General features: G+C 43.0%; 1 protein-coding gene across 2 annotated transcripts in view; it reads right to left on the bottom strand.

The window, feature by feature from the left end:
• Positions 1–584: 584 nt before the first annotated feature.
• LOC100749790 (cell adhesion molecule 2) overlaps positions 585–18,530 on the bottom strand; it is a 23,812-nt gene continuing 5,866 nt past the window's right edge. Inside the window, exons 2-6 of one of the 2 annotated variants that reach the window (XR_002946114.2) lie at positions 12,035–12,243; positions 8,312–8,540; positions 7,431–7,730; positions 4,853–5,172; positions 585–4,784 (exon numbers count right to left, since the gene is read on the bottom strand). Coding sequence is in view for 1 of the 2 variants with exons in the window: in XM_003487270.4 (XP_003487318.1) it covers positions 5,072–5,172; positions 7,431–7,730; positions 8,312–8,540; positions 12,035–12,243 (839 nt within the window). In the remaining variant the exon portion in view is untranslated. Of the gene's footprint in view, positions 5,173–7,430; positions 7,731–8,311; positions 8,541–12,034; positions 12,244–18,530 lie in introns of both variants that reach the window. The other variant, XM_003487270.4, reaches the window with a different exon arrangement.

Consider the following 18,530-nt stretch of genomic DNA (forward strand, 5'->3'; position numbering starts at 1 on the left):
CCGGTTCTTGAATCTATGAAAGCAAGGAAACACAGGCAACTGGCAGCATGGCTCCGGAAAAAAAGCCGCGAAACATCTCTTGTCCCCTTCCTTTCAACGTTTTTATTTATTAAACATCGTAATATTATAGTATGTACAATAATATACCTATCTAATCTAACGATATCACTGCGATTACAGATTCTTCCAGGGTTTATCTTCTCCCTCTGTTTAATTCGTTCGCATTTGCGTCATACGCTCTCGTTTAGTATCGTCGATTAAAAGCTACAGGCTGCCAAGTGTGTCTACGACGCGCCGTTTTCGTTTCTTCATTTTTTCTTCTTTATTTTTGGTAATCGCTTGCACCGCCGAATGGCCGTTTCGCTGTATGTAGCGAATTGTCCGCTTGTGAATTTTTCGTTTAATCGGCTAGTCTGTCGTGTCGAAGACACGGAAAGTATATGGCGTCGTTCGTCGCGGTAACGCGTGCATCGCGAAACGAGTCGAATCGCGTCGAAAGAGAATCGGGGAAGAATTAAGTGCGGCGTTTTCGTAGAGCCGCGGTCGCTACTACCGTCCTTCCGTAGTTTTCCCTTTTTCCACAGTTTATGCTAGCAGCGCGCGATATCACTTTTTCTCTGAGGAGCGATGAGAAGACCGCGAATACCGGAACAAAGTGGTCGGCACAAGGGTAAAGCAATTTGTACACAGTCAGGGGAGCAAAATCGAAGCCGGCCAGTGGAGTGTGACAACCCCCCAAATCGAATTCTATTCGCAGGCGCAATTCTATTCGCGACGAGCCTGTCCAGTCGGAACGAACAGAATCCGGAGTTTGTTTCGACGCGTTTCTCTTTCTTTTCGTTTCCCTTTTGTCCCGGCGGAATGCAGCGTTTACCTCGTTTCACGTTTCATACGCTACGCAAAACGTGACTTTTCGACTTCGAGAAACTCGCGGAACATCGATGCGCGGACTGACCTCGAAGTGCCTTCTTTCACTGTCCATCGATTTCCTTTAAAACGCTGACTCTAAGTCGTCCCTCGAGAACTTTTATCTTTTCATACGACTATCAATTACTATAGCCTGCAACGATTCGGAATGAAATAAGTTTTTTTCCTTTCCAAAACTCTAAAACGATTTATCGTAGCAGTGACAAGGCGACATAAGCGAACGAAATTACCGGACGAGATTATCCGTAACGTCTCAACGTGTTTCTCGTTTTAGAAACAACCGGTCGAGTACATCGGCCAGCGCGTAATAGAATTTCGCAAGTTAACTTCGAGACGCTAGTAACAATAGGACGAATAAATAAAAGAAGAGAACGAAAATAAAATAACGTATGGTTGGGTTGCTCGTGAACGCACAAAAGGTAAACGCAATTCGCGAGGTGAGATCGAGTATACGATGTTGCTTAATGGACCGCGACCTATCCGTTTCACGTAGTTTCCGCTGAAAGCGAAGAAAAATCCCGAAACTTTTGCTCCCCCTAAGGTCCACGCAATTATTCTCTCGAGTGTACGCGAACGAGGCCACATTCCGTTTCGTCGGCCGCACGTGTATCGACTGGAACTTCCATTTTACCCTCGAAAAACTTCCGGATCGTTGACTGGCTTCGCTAGAGTTTCAGCTCTAGCCGTCCCTCGTTCCCTCTCTTCGCTTCGACCCCTTTCGACTTTTTCGACCATTCGCGCGCATCTAATCCAAGTTGGAGAAAAGAATCGCCACCGTGGTAGGAACAGAAAAATGTGAGGGAGATTCGATTTGTGTTGGACGCGAGGAACGATCCGCGCGATACTTTCATCGGGTATCTGCGAGGATATCACATGGAAACACACACAAATAGAAAGTGAAAATTGTCGTCGTTTTATGTCGCGAACGAAGTAGATCCAGACCGATGATCCGTCAATCCCAATGCGGTTGCTTATAATTACGTGTGTAGACGACAGAGCCATTTTACGGTGTCACGTACGCAGAGTCGACGGGAAGCCTTTGAGAGGAAGGAAAAATGTACACAGTAGTAAAAAGATTCATAGGGCTTAGGGGGGAAAGTCGTCTAAAAGTTCGAGATACATACATACAGAGTTTGCGGATCATCGATCAGGATGAACGACGGAATAGTCCAACGAAACTCTTCGATTGCGTGGAAAACGAAGCAAGATCACCGCTTACTTTCAAAAATTCGACTTATTGCTTTCGATAGTTCGCTTTTTCGTGCGCCATTCTCGACGATTCGCGAGTAAAATCCGAATATTAGCGATGATCTGGCGTCCGATAATTAAGCCACACCGACGAAACCTGACGCAGGTTCGCACGTACAGTTTGTGGGTCGTTCACACGGAACCACTTCGGCCGCGAAACTCGATTTTCACGCGGTAAACGCGATTACTAGATCCAGCACACCGGTGTTCAGACGAGAGAGAGAGTCGGAGCGCCGTGACGAGGCAGAATATCGCGTGGCACGCAACGCGTGTGCACGCATTTACGCTCGCGTCGTCGGCGTGTAACTATCATCACCCGGCCACAATTTATAATACAGACGCTATGTACAGGTTCTCGTGTTTGGTCGTCGACGCTAATACCCGTTCAACCAACGGCAAACAGACAGATCTAGCGAGCCACATCGTCCGTCGCGTCGTAGTTTGCCAGCTGTGTTAGCTTTCAATTCGAACGCCCAGCTATGTTCCGTGTAGTCGCACGCGGAGTACCACTGTCTTTCGCTTTCCGCTCGCGTTTGTCCAGACGACGTCGTTACGACGTGTAACGACCGTAAAGACAGATCGATCAAACGTCGCAGAATTTCTCGCGTCCGACTCCTGGTTTCGCTACGATCGCTTCCGAAACTATCGTTGACGAGCGCTTTCGATACGAATAACGCGAATAATTCCTCGGAACGAAACGCATCTTATTTACTTGACTTTTGCTTACAAAATTTGTACGTTTTGAGGTTCCTTCGTTTACGAGTCTATCGTCGGAGTAAAATGTTTCGTATAATTTTAAACAAGCTTGCGTTCGAAGTAAAATTGGTCAACGGATAATCACAGAGGCACGAACAAAATCGTTTAAAAGCTGGAATCCGTTTGTACAGGGCGAGCTAAAAATCATCCGGTTAATTCATCGAATATTCGCCGGTTGACACGAATCGATAAGCTTTATAAACGAACATCGTAAACGTTTGGAAATTAGAACGCGACTGGTCGTCGTGAATTCCGCTAGCTCAAAGCGCAACGATTATTTCGACTGGATCGATAACAATAATTCCCCGTAATTGTTTTCAATCGAGAAATGTTTGCGTTTCTGACTGTTAATCGGCTGGAAGGGATTTGCGAGCGTTTTTCGTCCGACACGCCACAATGATTCACGTTCAGCCGCGGTAGCCGTAATGCGCTCGCCCCGAGATATATTAACATTCGTATCACGCGTGTAGCTGTCACGCGGAACGACGATATTTTCTCCTCGAATTTTAACGTTTATACTTGCTGGGTACGCGGCAACTCGTTAAAAATCACCAGACGATTCGACGTATAACGCGTGTTACCTGTCTCGCTTGTGGTCCTATGTGACGCGACGAAAAGGCGAATCCGTCTCATCGATTAATCAACGGTTTTCGAGACCGCTGCTCCATTTCTCCTGTATTACTTTCGTCAACTGGATAGCCGTGCGTCCTCGATCCTCGAAAAGGGGACGCACGAGATCTTGCAATCGAGTCACGTTTTATTTCCTCGTGAATGCTGTCTCGCGCATCCTGCATTTCGTAGATTCGACCAGTCGTGGAGCGTGCCGCGGGATGGTTGTTTCTCGGTTTTACACCTCTGGTAAATCGATTTCTCTCACTGTGGTTTATCGAATCCCCTTTGTTTCCTTTCCAACGGAACCAACTTTTCCTTGGCATAGCATCTTTACCTTCGGTATTAGCGTCGACGTTCTTCTAACTATACGCTTTTCGACCAACATACAATATATTCCAGCATTCTCGGGACATACAAACACATTAAATCTCGATACGCCGATTATCGGGGAACGTGTAACGCAGCGTTTTCTCCGCGTTTTTTGTTTCATCGTTCCCTCGTTGCGATCGTATACGGATCGCACGCTATCAGTGGTAACCACCAACGAGATGAAATACGAACGATTGTGACGACCGCGACGCCGTTCGGGAAGATCTGTGCTCGTTCCGCGAAATTTATTCTTGCATTTACAGCGAGACGACGGGGAACCTTTGTAGCTGTGGTTGACCAGAACTGGATGACCAAAATTAGCGTGAATGCGACTCACTGACAGGTACAAACATACGATCGAACGTGAAAGTTGTAAACTATGTCGGAGTAACGGACTCGCCAGTGCGAATAGTTACATTGCGTTCGTGATATTCTATATCTCGAGCACGATGTTATTAGATAGACACGCGAAATTCGTAGATCGATTCGTTCCCAGTCCCATTGATTTTTGCAAACAGTAGCGCGATCTCAACGTGACTGTGGCCTGACAAACTCGAGCTCTGTTTAAGGGGCAGAAGACACTGTAAGGGGACGCTGTAAAAATATCGATTTTCTATGTTTCGACTATAAGAAAAACTATACGTGGGAAATTATGGAACTATACGTACGAAAATTATCGTAGGAAAAACTTATTGTCTATGGCCCCACGTACGGCTTCTTTTGATTATAGTTCCTTTCCTGTTCCTCATTAGCGAAGTCCTTCAATTTTTTCGCAGAAGTTCAACATTTTTTTCACCATGTTGCTATTTTGTTATTTTTCGCCTACATGGAGCTATAAACGAAGGCTTATACTTTCTAAATATCTTTGTTTTCTCCACAACTTATCAACCGCATGACGTGTAATCGTCGCCAAGGTGGATGCATCGATGTCGCAGCGAACACCTTGAAATGGAATACGCAAAAAATGGATGGAGAAATTTGTTTAAACGTATACATGGTAACCGCGATAAACTATAAATTGATTTACTCCCGTCATTTGCTTCGTAAAAATTCCCAAATTTTTCCCCTAATATGTACTTTTGTAGGTCGTTACAGTGTCTTGCCCGCTTAATCGTACGAGTGGTAGCAGTGACGGTGATTAGTTTCATTCGACGTTCATTTACATCGACGATATGTACAAAATGATCAGAGACACCAAAAGACAGCTGGAGGATAAAATAGGTCCCGCCGTTCCGGTCTGCATCGCTTCTGGTCGCTCGCCTGCAACAAACAATTCACTCGTTCTCATCTTCGCCTAACACGCTTCCATTCTCTTTCGTCGGGATTAAACAATTTTCTTATTATCGTTACTGCACATACTCGCACGCAGAACGCTTTGTTCGACTTTCTCGCGTGACCGGTCCTTCATCGGTCTTCTATTAAATTAATATTGGAAGTTGTGGGATTCCTGGAAGTCAGCTTGTGGCGAATGAGGTTCAAAGATCAAACGGCTTTGATTACGCTTAAACATGACGAACAGCTCGGTTACAAGCGCTTCAATACATCTTATTAGAAACAAATTACGCGTATCTGTTCCATGAGAAAATTTCGTTGCAATAGTTAAGAGAACCGAGTGTTAAATTGTATCAACAGCGAGATGTTTCTCCTTTCCCCAATTATATTATTCATAATTTCTATTCGTGAATGTCGCATTAATGTACAACGGTACATCTCGGTTTCTCGACTTTAAAGAAGCCAACAAATTCTAAGAAGGGAAAATAAGTTTTTCAGGATAAACGAGGTGTTTTAAGGGTAAAAGATAGCGAGATTATTTGCGTTGCTCGTGAAAAAATATAGGTGAACGTAGAAAAGAGTAACCTAAATCATTCATACTAGTCAGTGAAATGGTATCGAGACGTTTTAATCAAAGCTCGAGGCATCTTCGAAGAAAAGATTCGTCGAAATGAATGCGTAAAGAGAGAGGGAGAGGAAGAAAGAGAGAGGGAGACAGAGACAGAGAGAGAACAGGTTTCGAGAATTAGGACGGGTGGTTTCGCAAAAATATCTTTTCAACGTTTCCGTGAATTTTTTCTCCGTGATATTTCTCAATGGTACTTTGACTGGCAGCACAGTTTTGAAAGACTGGAAACGGTGTCGAAGTTCCGTTCGTTGCTCCTTTCTTCGTTAAACGACGCCCACGGCAACCAGAGTATTTTATGCGACGGATTGAAATGCAATTTCCGCTCGATTTTGGTCCGGTTCGTGCCACTTCCTAAGAATTCCTTGACCTGCGGACATTGGAATCCGCGTAATTTACACGGACTGAAATTTGTCGGCTGCGATCGACACGCCTCTTATTGTCCACCATGGAACGACTTACCTTCGCAAGAATTCTTCGACAACGATTTATCTCTGATGGAAAATTTTCTGTATCGATAACTTGCTTCAAGATCGATGTAATTACGTATTCGTAATTGCGTGAAAATGTATAAAGAAAATACGATAGATCGCGATCATTGAGAGAATGGAAATAAGAGGAAATAACAGTGTTTATTAAAAATACCAAAAGGCAGGGACGAAACCAACGGAAATACCGAAAATTTTGTTTAAACTTGCATTAACGCAACTATCTCTCGAGACGTGTTTCATCGAGAAACGGCGAACACCATGGCAAACATTCTCGCTACGCTGAAACTCGTTTTGCTCCGTGAGAGCGTCACTGAATAAACATGCAAAACTTGGCGATTGCGTAATTGCCAAGTTCTGATAGGCTGATTGCGAGGACCCAGATGCCGAGGAAATCTGGGAGAGGACAGGTGCAAGCGATACTCGCCGAAATTTTCCAGCTGCCGACGAACGGAAATAAACGTGCGAATTAACACACCCACGAGCCAGGTTCGCGAGAATATTAACGGGTTAAGCGAACACTTTAACGGGATGGTTTATGCAAAAGCGAACGTCCCCCGCGAAATTTCTGTTCGGTTGGTCGATGCAACTGTTCGTGTTACACCATCCAGAGTTCGCAGACATGGTCGTTTCAAATGCTCGAATCAGCTGTGAAACTCGTTTCGGACAACGGACAGAGTTTTACTTACTACTACCGTTAACGACGGTTTCACTGGACAGTGCTAAAATAATTTCCTCCCGTTTTTACGACTCGTTGGCAAATCGTTGCGAGTATATACTATTTCGCGGAGCTCAGACCAGTGGAACGAACTTTCCGACCATAAATAATTCTGTACGTTATGAAAGCCGGAGCCGTTTGTCTGAGAAACATTGTCCTGTTAGCAAGAGTTGTATAAAATCGGATCGATAGAAAATATTTATTATTTTTTTTTTTTATTCCCAGATATACTAACGAAGATATAAAAATTCAGTAATTCGCTTTTACACTCGGATCTGTATAAATATTTACAAATCCACCGGTATTTACTTTTTAACGGGAGATTCGAGAAAACTAAATTGATATCCCGGTTAACGCTACGCTCGACGATCGTTACGGATCCTAAGATTACGTAATCGTGCGTGTAAACACTCACCATTTAGGACATGAACTTTGATGGACGCCGTATTGGCGTTGCTGGGTTTGCAGCTGTACTCCCCAGAGTCCGAGGGTTGCGCCGTCTGGATAAGGAGCCAAGAGGTGGTGACGTCGCTACCCTTTTCGGTTATCACCGAGACGCCGCCCCTGGGACTGTCATAGCTCAAAACGTTCTCATTGTAGTACCAAAAGATGAAGGCTGGTGGCTCCGAGCTGAAGTGTATGGCACACGTCAAGTTTATCGTGCTGCCTGCGCCAACGTACAGATCTGGACCTCCGAGTATCGTCGCTGTCGGTACTGTGATAAAGAACGACTTCCTTTTTTTTCACTCACGGTATTTTCCTCGATCGTTTCGATCACTCATATTATCCTTACTGCACTACGCCTACGCGATACGAACATTCACGAGCCGAGGCAACTATTCTCGCGAGAGTGACCTCTCGGAGACGATATTCACCGAGCCAAGAGCACGAGGGTACTTTACCGATTCGCGAGACCTAACGAGCCAAAGCTTTTCATCGAAAGCCAAGGTCATTGTAATTGAAATAACGAGACCCGCTTCGGTCGTATCGTACTCTCCAAAATTAGGTTCAAAAGTTTCTCCCCCGGCGACGTTAATACATCTGGATCATTAATTTATGAAATGTCTCTGCGAGAAGAGCGCGATTTCAAGGTAACGAGCGTATTCCATATCCTCGTTGGAAATCCCGAGAAACCGATGCGAAACGTAATAAAAACCGGTAGTTTCGTTACAGTCGCCATACATATAGATTACGTATAGAGATTCTAATTCGAGAACGTGACAGAGTTTGAAAATTATTTTACGAACTCTGCAACGGTATAAGTAGCGCATAATGTAACGGATGAGATAAACTTACCGACAACGTTTAAGCGAAATTGGTGCGACTTGACGGGAATAGTGGAGATCTGACATTCGTAGAGCCCTTGGTCTCTCTCTTGCGCCCACTTTATGCAAAGAGTCCATTCAGACCATTCGCTATTTTGGCCTGTATTTTGTCTGTGAAGCGCTTGGAATCGCTGATCGCTCGTGTAGGTATACGCCCCTGCCGTTAAAATGTGAATATCTCTGTGCCTCACCCAGGATACCTTTGCAAACGGAATTTCAAAGTGGGTTCAATGATGGTAATCGAGGAAGATCGAGCAGACTGCTTTGAATAGACGCGACCGATCGTTAAGCGAATTCGCTGATAACAATATACAATTTCTATCAAAGTTCAGACGATTTGCCTCCGATACTATTCGCTGGATGAAAGACATGGAGATGATGATAAAACTTACGTCGCATAAATTGTCTATGCATGACACACGCATTAAGTCAAGACAGAATTAAGCTATCGAATATCGCAACTGGCGGAATAACTTTGAAAAATCTTTTAAAAATTTCTTGTAAATTGCGCAGAGGGACGATGAACGTTGTCGCCTGATCAATATTTCACATTCGTTTTGTCATGTCGCGCCATTAAATATTTCAAGAATCCGGGGTGAGAGGTCAGAAACTTCAATATGGCTGCGCTTCCGTTATCTGCAAATATTTTGCGGCTGGCGTATAATACATAATTTGTTCCGACGATAGGGACATTTAAACTTCGGCTCCTGTTGAACTTTCACGTCTTCGGGGACGACGATAATTTCATCAGCCATATATGTGCTCACCTCTACCGAGAAAGTAATCCAGTAAACTTCGGAGAAGTCTGCCTCGGTAAAGTAACTTTCGTCGTGCAGAAGCGAATATACCAAAATCCGAAAACGGACGAATCCAATCGACCGGTATTCATCCGCTTCTACTTCCACGGTAAACCAAAAGCCATCTACGTACACTTTAGCGAGACTTAGGCGAACGAATACGTAGAATTTCATTCGAATCTCTCGGAGACCGCGTCAATGTAAGTCACGCAAAAGAAAGCTTTCACAAGAAGCATGTCTGATAAGTAGAATTGCAATTTTCAGAAATGCACGTTGAGAAGCAACTAGCTTTGAAACGCAACAATTCGATCTACCATACTTTACAACTGGCATTCGATTCAGGCTCTTCCTCAGAGGTATCGACGTTAAGAGAATGATTCAGAAAAATTGCCGAGATTCCCCTCGTCTCTCATCTTTCAATTAGAATCGTTTCCCTCGCAGCATGGTTGTAGGTAATCGTCAGTGGCCAGTCAAGATACCTCACTTTGACGAATTGCAATGAAAGTCAAAGACGGATATCGTGTCGTAGAAATTATTTTGTAGCCTATTGGCGCGAGAAATTGACTTTTCCGCCAAAGAACTATTAGCAGCGCAAAAGGGAAAAGGTAATCGGATAACCGATTCATCCAGCTGGGCAATCTGAATCGCTTGAAACGCGCCAGACCGAAGCACGACTTCGATGTTCGTGTTTAATTCGACATTAATAAAAGTCTCGACGATTTTTCTGTCTACGACCTCCAATACCGTGACCTCGTGGATTGAAACTCTTTCGATTATGCTCTAAATGGAGACTGATCGCTTTAAAAGACGCGACGAAAATTTGTTCACCCATTAACTCGTTCGTTTAAATTGATAAATATCATGGAAAATGTAAAAGTTTCGTATTATTAATTTTGAATACTTTTAACTCTACCGAAGGTAGTTATTTTTATTACGTCCTTAACGCTTGTTAAACGATCGATGCCTGGCAGAAAATTTGAACAGTAAAATCAAGAGTATCGCGCGCAGATATGAACAATGAATTTTATTAGTTCGTCGACCTACCGTGTACTCGGTTCCTAACAAAACGCCTGTACAATAGCCGTCGCAACAACGGCGAGAACATTAATAATCGGCACTGAAAGTTGGTGCACAAAGCGCAGGTCATTTGCGTGAGAAAGCTTATGAATCTTCGGTCTCGCACGTTCACCGATACATCTTCCGTAATTTATCCCTCAATGTAAACCGGGAAAGGCAGCTGCCTCCGGCGACTCTGAATTCGCGTACGAACTCTACGAGGACAAGTCCGTGTTACCACTACTTAGCGTATCTAGTCCAAAAGGTTTAGAGGTTTGACAGCGTCTAAGGAGCTGCTATTTCTCCCTTGTATCTCATATAAGGGAACAGGAGCAGTTTGACGCTTTCGAACTTAGCCATCGAAACGACGATACACCGCGACACCAAGGTAACCAAAGCTGCGATAGTACGTTCAAAATTATGGATATGGAAGAATGTAAAATAAAATTGCCACGTACGTAATTGAAAATGGACTCTCGCGTCCTCTGCCACTCGGATATTTAAAAATACTACGAAGACGAATAAAAAGGATAGCGTTGCGTTCACTGATGAATAATACGAAAGAGTCAAAGCGTCTGGGTAGCGAGCGAAGTGACGAGAATCACGTATCGAGGAAATCCGTATGACCTAGCAATTCGGACGTGGGGCAAATGGAATTTCACGGCTGACGCGGAACAACGAATGAAATTAAGGTACGTCGGCCCTCGACTGTATAATGAATTTACTTAATACGGTTTACACACCCCGAAATACCGAAATTGAACGGCCTTGTTTCCGCGCTGCACCCGTATTTGCAGCTACGATCTCGTCTCTTTTACCCCGATCTTCGTTGCACTCGTTCTTTCGGCGTAATTTTATTCGTATATTTGCTACTAATCAAGCTCGAGCTTGTGTCTACGAGCTGCAATGTATTCGCAGCTATGAAACTTGCTGTGGAAACGAAAGTAGAAGATTTAATAACTAGAAGATAGCGCGATTTCTCTTTCGAAAAAAGCAGACAACTTAATCCGACGAAACGGCTATTTTCCGAGATTCTTGCTGCTATCTTATAAAATTACGAACGATAAACTATCACAGAAACGATACTCGTTACCTTCCTAAAATCCTATCCATGCAAGTATGTTTATACGCGATAGCGTGAACATCGAATATGTAAAATGTTGTTTCAATGTTAGAAGCTGATACTAAGAAACTACTTGTCCAGAATCCTCTTAGCTTTATCGTGACGTAACATCTGCTAGCTAGTACAAACGAGATACTTACTTGGTAACAAAGTTTCAAAGGTGAAGCCTCGCATCGAGGTACACGCGTCATATAATAATTCGAGACCATGATCGCTGCGTTATAACTCGAATATCGCGAATACCTGCGCATTACTTTCGATCGACCAATACCTGCAACGTCGGAACCGCGAGCTGCGATAAAATTGAGTTTCCAGTTGCCTTAAAGGTCGATTAGCGTCCAATCGAGCCCGAGCAACTCGATTATTTCCTGCAAATCGCTTTCCTAAGGTCCTTACGAAGATCAGGTTTCCTCTCTTGTTCAGCGAACGGTGCACCGGCCTTTGTCGTGATTACCTTACTGCCACAAATTTGTCGAAATTCCGTGGAATAACGTGCAGAATATACGAGCAAGCATTTTTCTGGGACATTAAGCTGTCTCTAGCAATTGTCCGCGTTATGCCAGCATTGCGAGTTAGAAACAACTCTCGAATGGAAATAAATGTTCGACAACGATTGGAAATTGCCCCCCCCCCCCATGGAAGAGCACGAATTCTTTCGTAACGTCAATGGACAATAGAGATCGGAATCAAAGATGATCAATATAACAAAGGATCTTACGGTTTTGTCGCCCAGGTTGCGAACTCTACACGTGAGATAAGCGGTCTTTCCTATTAGTGCTGTCACGTTGGTGTTCTGCGAGTAGTCGAACGTAGGTTCCACCTTTGCTTTCAGCCCGGAAGGATCTGCCAACAACTGGTTTCGCGGTCTATTCTGACCCGCGTGTCGATCCATGTTGTCTATCGTACGATCTCCTAAACTGAGTGTATCTGTAACAATAAAGAAAAATTGCTCGATCAATCGTCCTTTTTTTGGTAAAACTTCTGACGGCGGTGGACATTCGTAAAAACAATGGCACGAACGTTTCAACGGACACCGTGGGGAAAAATGCAATCATTTTTGGTCTTAACGCCCAATAACATTGTCCGCGAGCATATCGAATAATTGACTTTAAACCGACATACATACCCATGTTTCTGTTATTTCACGGTGATGAAGTGTAACAGGTCAAATTGCTCCGGTTATTGCGCGCGGTTGTCGAAAATCAGATTTCGCATTCGAGTCGTGTATTAAATTTGTTTCGTCTTTCGATACCGTGGTTAAAATGTTTATGAAAACATAAATACCAACTCCTAAATTTCTCCGAAAGACCGAACATCGGTAAATCGTAACTCTTGACTATTGAATTATCTATTAAAATTATCGAATATTAATGTTCCTTTAATTCTGTATTTCCATGGTAATCGTTACTGCGGTCGTTCTCTGCATTAAATTGGCGCGCACGCTTCTACGAGATTGGCTAATAAAGATCGACTAAAAATTTACAAGCAATAAATGACACCACGAGCTACCGTTAATCGTTTCACCAGATAAAGAAAGCCAGCCAAAGTTGTTCATTAAAAGACGAATGAATTTATCGCATCTGTTGAATACCTAATTTCGCGAAACAGGGTGTATGCGGAAGCGACGCTTTCATTCGCCGTTGTTCTTTAGTCGAATTAACGCGGAAGAAGGAGTAGGAACATTTTAAACGGAAGATAACGGAAGAACTATTACGCGAGTCTGTACTTAAATAAGCTGTTCTACGCGAATACAAGAATAGGGGTACTTTTAATAGGAAAACGCATATAAGACTCCATAGTTCATTGCTTGGAGAAACATAATAGCCGTTGGTTATATCTATACTTGGAGGAAGATTAGACGGAATTAGATTAGATCAGAGCTCATTACACTTCGGCTTTAGAGTGAATTAGATGGAGAATGAGTTGGCTGAGAACGGCGAAGGGAGAGGCGTCCCCTCTAGCTCGCAGGGGTTGTATCGTTCAACGTTGTTTTTCTCGTAATCCATCATGGGGAAGAAAAGTCCGATACAGTCGTCCAACCGCTTGAAATGCGTTTGCGATAACGTGGTTTATTAATATACATGAACAGCAGCCGACCCCCGATTCGCCCCTCTAGCTATGTTAATTTCTCGACGTGCATTGCTGCGTAACTTACTTTTTCAATTGCCTAGCGTGAAGAAAACAAATTTTCCTTTAGTATTTTGCGTAACGTTTTATCTCTGTACCAAGGCTATCGATATAACTTACCTCTACATATAAACTTACTATCGGTTATTGATTCGAAGTTTAATTACAATCTTCGATTACTATATCCAAAGACGTGCAAATTATCGAAGAGCAACGTTTAACGATATTAATTATTCTTTGTCTATACAGTTATTCGTATCGAGTGATCAGCAGAATAGGGATATATTAAATCCTTCGTGTACATAGTCGGGTGCACGTTTCTACTCGTAGATATTTTATGTGATTTACCACGTGCCGGTTTTAATTAATTCTGTAGCAACAACTAAGCTCCAAGAGCTTATAACGAGCTTTTCCGTGCACTCCGGAGGTCACCTGCCCGACTTTCCCAGTTTCTCTCTCTTTGTCTCTCTCGTGTATGAGAGGCCGCTTCTCACACCGACTTTCTAGCAATGTGTCACTAACACATTATTACGCGTACCTTGGTCGTTGTCAGACCTACCACATAAACAAAATGAAGAAAGGGCGATGAGAATTTGTCGACACGTTCACGTTTCGTGAGATAGAACGATCAGTATTCATAGAATAACGTGAAACGTTGAATTTCGTTCGAAAGCTTTCAGGACACGGCAAAGGGCGCAGTTTTCTTTCCGGCACGTACAATTTACTCGCTATACTTCCATTTATCTCGATGTACACGTGTTAATGGACTTTATTTTAGCAGCTTATGAATATTTATAGACATATGACAGCTATATAATATCATGATCTATTCAAGTTCGTACATGGGTACATAGATGATATATGACAGTTAATAAAATTCGCATTGTAAAATAAATAAATGTACTCTGACTTTATAGGAAGGATCGTATATCGATTGCATGGAGTAGCGGTTGATACGGTAATCGATGCACGTATTTCATGACGATAGAAATTTCTTGTGCACCGCGATCATAAATATGAGATTGGGGTTCTCGTTTGAATTACAATTGGTAACCTGATCCCGAGAAATTGTCACGAATATTTTCAAGCAACTGCAGCCGCACTGCGAGATACCAAAAATCGCTTCGCTAAAGCTACCACGATACGAATACATATATTCTTTCATTCAAGCGGTTGGTATATCTGTAATTCGCGCTATTTCAAATAGCCGGACGAATGAATGCTTCCCTACGCGGTTGGTCATGCGAATGTACACTGTGCAAAGATATTTCATTCAGGCAGTGTTCCCTCGAGTTTACAAAGAAACTCAGCCGCGAGATGACCGTAATTGCCAGAATGATTGAACGCGGTTAGTATTCCTTATTCCGGCAAATCGCGCTTAATGGAAAATAACGATGGATCTCGTTGAAAGTTCCATCCGGTGAAAATAAAATTACACTCGTGGGGTCCGTGATAAATTGCAATGACAATTTTCAATGACTTATGGACGAGCGCTAGTGCGACAAATTGCGACCCATTCATTTTCAGCCAGGTGAGAAAAAACCGGATTCGTCGGTTCCACTCATCCCTGTACTACCGAGTGCCTTTTTTCTCTTACGCTGACTTCTGGTAACTGGACCCGCCGTCATTCGTTGCCGTTTGATGCGAACGGTGACTCGTGTTATGCGACGCAGTTATCCTCATCGTCGACTAAAAACGAATATTACAGCCGTTGTTTCAGCGCATTAAGCGCTTGTGCGCAAAAACCGGCTATTATCACGGTCGACGTCCAGCTACCTAGGAATTCGAGCGTTTTAATTAGTCGAGTAAGCCGTAGGATCAAGCCTGGAGCTAGCGAGGCAGACGTCAAGGAAGAAAAGTATCTACTATTCGTCTCGAAGAGAAATGACCTAACCGTTTCACAAGGGAAAAGAAACGACCGGATAGCGGCGAAACGGTTGACACGAAAGTGCGGGTAGATATTGCATGTCGCGATTATTGCGCTGCCATAAAATGTACGGCAATAGAGAGGACGCATAACGATATTTCACGAATATTGAAACTTCATGGATCGAATGGCGGTAGGCTTTATCGCTCCGTGTGTCCTCCTCCGATGTGTCCAATGGTTATAACTTAATGCAGAGCCGTTTAAAGAATACTGCGTAACGACTACACTGTGTCGTAATAATAGGAATAATAGTTACTGCGTCTGTGGATTAACTCCGCAAGATCTATTATAGTTTGGTGCGAGCTCCAAATGTGCCTTGTTTGCGAGTTAAACGTTAACACCACTGTGTATGCTCTAAACGATGACAGAACTTCTAGGCTAGTTCTCTGAACGTAAGCCGACATTTCGGAATGTAAATCCGTTCCCTAATGAAGCACGTTGTATCGTATCCAGCGATGTATATAACGTATACACAAATTTGTCCATCTATAGAAAAATGGTAATTAGAGATAGAGCGGCGTGTATTTAAGATCTGGCACCGCTTTCAACTAAAATTCCCGATTCAACAAGGTATTTGCTATATTTCGGTGCAGACGATCCGCACGTGAATCACATTGGGGAGATTAAGATATTTAAGAGATTTCTAGTACGATGCCGGTCTGATTCTATCCGCATTTCGCCACAATTTTCAAGCAAGAAAATACTGAGAGGGAATTCCGGGTTTCGTCGACGGCAATCTGAATATTTAGATCGGTCTGTCCCATCCGGGAGAAAGATCGTTTTCCTCGGAGTTACCGTCTTGTTTCGACTCCCGCAACTTGTACTTTCCGGTTATGTTGCCGATTAACTTCGAATCGAATACAATGCGCTGTTCGAGACTTACGTATATTTATGTACACTCATACGGTACCTACGTACGCGAGAAGACACTCGGAACAATCACGGCACAATGGTTGAAATCCAACAAAAATACCATGGTTGACAATCGACCGAAAAATACATTATTGTCGGAAAATACGATAGAAAAGGGATGCGAGAAAAACGCACCTATTCCACGAGGGCTCCGAACGAACGGGTCTTCATCGAGTTATTTCACGGTGGATCATCGCGAGATTCCAATTCTCCGCGTTGCATGAAAACCCCCGTGAAAGAATTATCCGGCGCAATTTCACTTCAAACTTCATCGGCCTGCGTGCCAGTAAAAATACAATTGCCCCACGCGAATTGAATTAATTTATGCAATAAAGGAATTCGTGAGGTTAATCAGCCACTGGGACGCGCGCTCGGGAAAAATGAGTACAAGCTGTTCTTTTCAGGACGCGGTAAATTATTCCGCCAAGTCACGTGCGTATTTAGTGTAACTCAGGGAATTAAATGGGGTTGGGTGAAATCGTAAGGCGGCACATCGGTCTCCCTCGAATGGCCAACCCGTTAAGCCCGCAGGGTCCGATAAATAAGTTCGATAACAGAGTTCTCCTTATCTTTTAAATAGGCAATGTAATTTAATCACGCGGACCTGGTCGCGTGACACGTCACAGATTTGTCTCTAGGTGCGCGTTGCGCGATGCTATGCGGTCAGGCTGCTTTATTTATTTTTTTCCTCCGTCGTCACAGATTGCGAGAAATAAATAGCGCGGTATACGCGTACGTGGTTTGTCGGCATAACTTTCGCATGCCGCTGCAGAGATGATTTGTAGGTGGAAGCAAGACGCGAGTAAAACGACGGCAATATTGATATATGCGCCGCGATAAGTTCCAGTCACTAGTTCGAGCGCTCGAGCAAGATTCGCGTAGTTTCCAACCATTCTCGTCCCATTTATGTTGCCTTTCTCATTATCACGGATATTTATTAGATAAAAATCGATATTTGCGTTTGTGTGGCGTTCGAGACAAACAGCATGTGGATATAAGGGGAAAATTCGAGAAAGAGTTTCAACTTTCTCGCAAACAGTGATTATAGTCAAGATAACATTAGTTTAAATTATCACAACTGTGTCGTTTACATTAATATCATCACACATACGAAGGAGGTTAACGACGTACGTGTATGTTATACGATTGTCTTGGAGCAACGAAGAATCAACGTGTCACCGAAATATTCTGAATACGATTGCACCTGCTACGATCGCAACGAAAGAATGATGGGAAAATTATTGATAAAGATTGGATGTATTTTTTAATGGATACTAGTTTAAGAGTATGATTTATTTATTAACGGAGATTAACAGAAACGATATCGAATTCACAGAATGGAAATAAATTTCACAAAAGGATAAAACCGCGAATTATATTTACACAATAATACAATTGTAAATACATTCGTAGAAAATGCCAACTAAATCCATCCGTTCCACCATTGGGAAGGAAAAATCAACTGAAAAATTTAAATAACAATGACGCCGCGCTTTTGTAATTTATATGGTTGAACCATCACTACGCAATTTTTAGCCACGTTATTTGTTCCGTTGACGTTTTAAACTTCCGCTGGTCGGGCAATTATAGCTACAACAAATAAACATTCACCGTCGCAACGATGGTAGATGGCTAATTTAAAAAAAATAAAATTCAAAGATAAATAGCCCTGCCTTGTAGAACAACGATATATTGATCGTGAATTATAGTTCCAAATTAAATGACAAGTTATTCTTCAGAGAATTATTGTTCGCAGAGAGAAAGGAGTACAATTTGTTGTTTGTACAAAACCTCGAAGAATTTTAACGAGAAAATGATCGCGAGAAAGAAAAATCTGTAATCGTCGCAAAATTAAAACTATAGGTAGTACAGAGTGTAATATGCAGCGTGTGAACAAATTTTCTTCCGAAGGGATAATAAATTGCCGTGTCGCCACGGAAGGTTAAGGAGCTTTCCAATGCACATCCTTGCAATCTATCGCCGTATCAGACCTATTAGAGCCGTTAACGATCTCAGATCAGATTTCATTACTTCATTCCGCTGCGACGAGCTGCATTGCCTCGCTCTCGTGCCGCGTCACCGAAACGGAGAAAAGAGAAGAGAAGAAAAAAATACAAGAAGGATGAAGGAAGAGAGGACGACAAGGAAAAAGGAGAACGTTTCAAGAGAGTAGCAGAAGATAAAAGCGATTAATTAAGGCTCGAAGCGTCCCTCCAGTTTTTTTTTTTTTTTTTTTTTTTTTTTTTTC

Source organism: Bombus impatiens, unplaced genomic scaffold (genome assembly GCF_000188095.3).
Source record: "Bombus impatiens unplaced genomic scaffold, BIMP_2.2 scf_0146, whole genome shotgun sequence".
Taxonomy (NCBI): Eukaryota; Metazoa; Arthropoda; class Insecta; order Hymenoptera; family Apidae; genus Bombus; species Bombus impatiens.